The following is a 2,924-nucleotide window of genomic DNA, read 5'->3' as shown; positions in this document are numbered from 1 at the left end:
TCCCTCCCGAACAAGAGCCTTTCCCCCAGCGACTCCCTCTGCCTACTCGGCCATCTTCGCTATCAAGGTACAGCTTGCTGTCAGCCGGTCTCTGCTCAAAGGCCACAGCTTCGGAGACTTCCTCTTACCGCTTCGGCCACAGCAGCCCTTACCCCACGCCCAGAGTCAGTGCAAGAACCAATCGGACACCTGTCCTCCCAACCCCAAGCTCAGAGGTAACCCATGGTGGGTGGAAACTGACCACTGCGGGGCGCTCACCCCACGGGAGTCGGCGAGCGCTGCAGACCGGAGTCGGCTCATGGTTTAGTTTCGCTCTTCTGAGAGCCAGTTACCAAGCGTGGGTGAGGACCCTGGCCAACCCCCGGCCCGTCATTTCCTGTGTCCTTGCTTTGACTCGTTCTTCCTTCCTTGTCACTCCCTGAAGTGACCAAATTTACAACCTGCCTCTTTCTCCACTAAAAGGTGTGGTGCATGAGGGCAGTGTCTTTACGCGGTTCCCAGCCACATCCTTCGTGCCTGTGTGTGCGGTGAACATGGGTGGCCCTCCCTGGTCACCGCCTCGTGTTGCCTGAGCAGTCTGTGGCTTGGACTGTGTCCCATGGGCCTTCACAGCTGTCATCTTGCCCATTTTAAGGAAAATAGGACTTGGTCAAGTTTAAGGAAAAAAAAAAATTTTTAAATAAAAAAAACGAGAATGACATAAAAATAATTTTCTCGAGGATCCACTGGAAGCAAACGGAGGACCAGGATTTGAACCCGGGTGGGCTGGGGGCTCCGTTCCCTGCACTCTGCACGAGCGGTTGGCATGTCAACAGTTCTCTTCCAGGAGAGTCCTCGCCTGTGTGTCCGTCACCTGCATGTGTGCTCGCGCTCCTTGGGGACACAATCGTGTCCCGACCATCTGGGGTTCGCCTATGATTGGGGTGACTCAGGAAGCAGACTTCCCACAGTCGTCCTCATTTGCCGTATTTTGCTCAGTGACCCTGAAAAGTGACCTTTCTGTTTGTCAGTTTTCGAAAATACACTCAGCCAGTTCTAGCCGGGGCCTGGACTGACTGAGCGAATGAATAAACGAGTGAGTGGAAAACGGGACCTTCACCAAACGCAGACCCACAGGGCACCATGCGTCTAGATATTTCTGAAGAAGCTGTCCTAACACACAGAACCCAGGAGGCCGACTCTAAATGTCACTCACTGTCCTTTCCTCCAACAGAAGAAAGTGGGGGTGAACACCCGGCTACAAAGCTAAGGGGTGAAAAGACCTTCAGGTTTGTCTTGAGTGATGGATGAATCTCAAGTATTTCTCCAGCTGGATTTACCACGGCGTCTCAAACGTTATTCCATCCACGTTTAGCTTTCGGGGTGAATATATCATTCAGAAACAAAAAGAAACCCCTGGACTTGTGTAACGAAGGTCGACACATCTGGGCGGGTGGGAAGGAGAACTGTTTTTTCTCACTCGAGAGGATGACCTCATCTTTTGTCAACCCTCTGACATTTTCGACTATGTTCTAACTTTTTCTTTAATTTTGGAGGAAGGTGAACTTAGAAAGTCATCAGTCCTCCTAATTAGGGAGTTCGGTCTGAATTCTTATGCTAAATGCATTTCATAACTATTGCAAAGTCTCTAGTGAATTCCATGTCTTTTCTTACATAGCTTGTGGCCATACCATCTGCTTCTAATTCATTTTGCAAAGAGGACTCAGCACAGGTGTCTTCAGGGACCTTCGGCTATTGACCTCGGCCACTGGCCAGCTCCCACCTCTGCAGTCGGTCTGCCTCCGCTGCCTGCAGACGAAATGCAGCCTGGACGTGCAGAGGTGGGTTGGCTCCCCTTCTGCAGAGTCTCCCCAGATGAATGGAAAAAGCAACTTTGCCCGAGAATGTCTCGGCTGCCCACTTTTAGGGTGCAACATGGCACGTGATGGGTTACTTACAGATTTTCCTGAAAGGTCAAGACGGCCAGTTTCTGGTGCTCCATGTAAAAGAAGGCCTCAGAAAACCTCCGGACCTGAGGGATAAAAATCACGCAAACAATTTAACTCACTGGGTGGGTGGTACCTTGATTTTTTATAAGGAAACGGAGGTCCACAGAGGTCCGCAGCACGTAGGAATAACGGGCTGAGCCCACCACTCAGGCCTGAAACGACAACCTTTCTTCTCTGACACAGTGGTCCTCTCTGGTGCAGCTGCAGCCCTGGGCTGATTTAGGGACACAGTTTAACACGTTTATCTGTTCCTGCATTGCTTTCTGTCATTTTTATATTTGGGTCTTATTTATCCTACTAGAATATAAAACAGTTGAAAACAGGGACCACAGAAAAATGCAGGTGAAACGGATTGTGTACAGCCCGTCACGCACGTGTGTCCCCTAAGCACGTGTAGATTCAGTCAGATATTGGGTCCTCTTGCTGTAAGTGAGGAGACCGCCTCACCTGCCTGCACGCATCCAAGCTGGCCGCAAAGAAATACACCCAGAGCGATGCCTCGCATTTGAAAATACTTTCTCAAAAACGCTTTCAAAGCATCTGCAATATCCCTTGAGATGGGCTAGGTTATCATCTGGTAGCCAATGAAAGCATTTTATGAAGGGTCGAGGCAAAGTTCGAGAGGCTAAGTAGGGTCATAAAACCTCAGTGCAAATTCACGGTGGAGCCAGGACTTTAAAGGGCTACAATAGCTAAACTCAATTCGTATTCTGCCCAACGAACCACCTGCCGTGAGACTTCCTTGAGCGATCACGTGATAAGAGAACCCGTACCATGTGACTGACGGCTTACCCTCAGGGTGTGATGCTCCTGTGTGAGGTAAGCGGTCACTTGGGAGTGGAGAGTCACCGTGTCTAGGAACTGGGTCCACAAAGCCATCAGGTGGGAGGCCAGCCAGGCGAGGTTCTTACTTATCTGCTCAGCTATCTTCTCTGG

At 50.4% G+C, this 2,924-nt stretch overlaps 1 protein-coding gene across 1 annotated transcript in view; it reads right to left on the bottom strand.

Annotated features, from left to right (window-relative positions):
* Positions 1-2,924, bottom strand: part of FAM135B (family with sequence similarity 135 member B) — a 119,279-nt gene that overhangs the window by 18,723 nt on the left and 97,632 nt on the right. The window contains 1 exon segment of the mRNA XM_011373399.1: positions 1,938-2,011. Within this exon segment, the coding sequence (XP_011371701.1) occupies positions 1,938-2,011 (74 nt within the window).

This window comes from Pteropus vampyrus, unplaced genomic scaffold (assembly GCF_000151845.1).
Source record: "Pteropus vampyrus isolate Shadow unplaced genomic scaffold, Pvam_2.0 Scaffold224, whole genome shotgun sequence".
Taxonomy (NCBI): Eukaryota; Metazoa; Chordata; class Mammalia; order Chiroptera; family Pteropodidae; genus Pteropus; species Pteropus vampyrus.
This window is presented reverse-complemented; position numbering and strand designations above follow the sequence as displayed.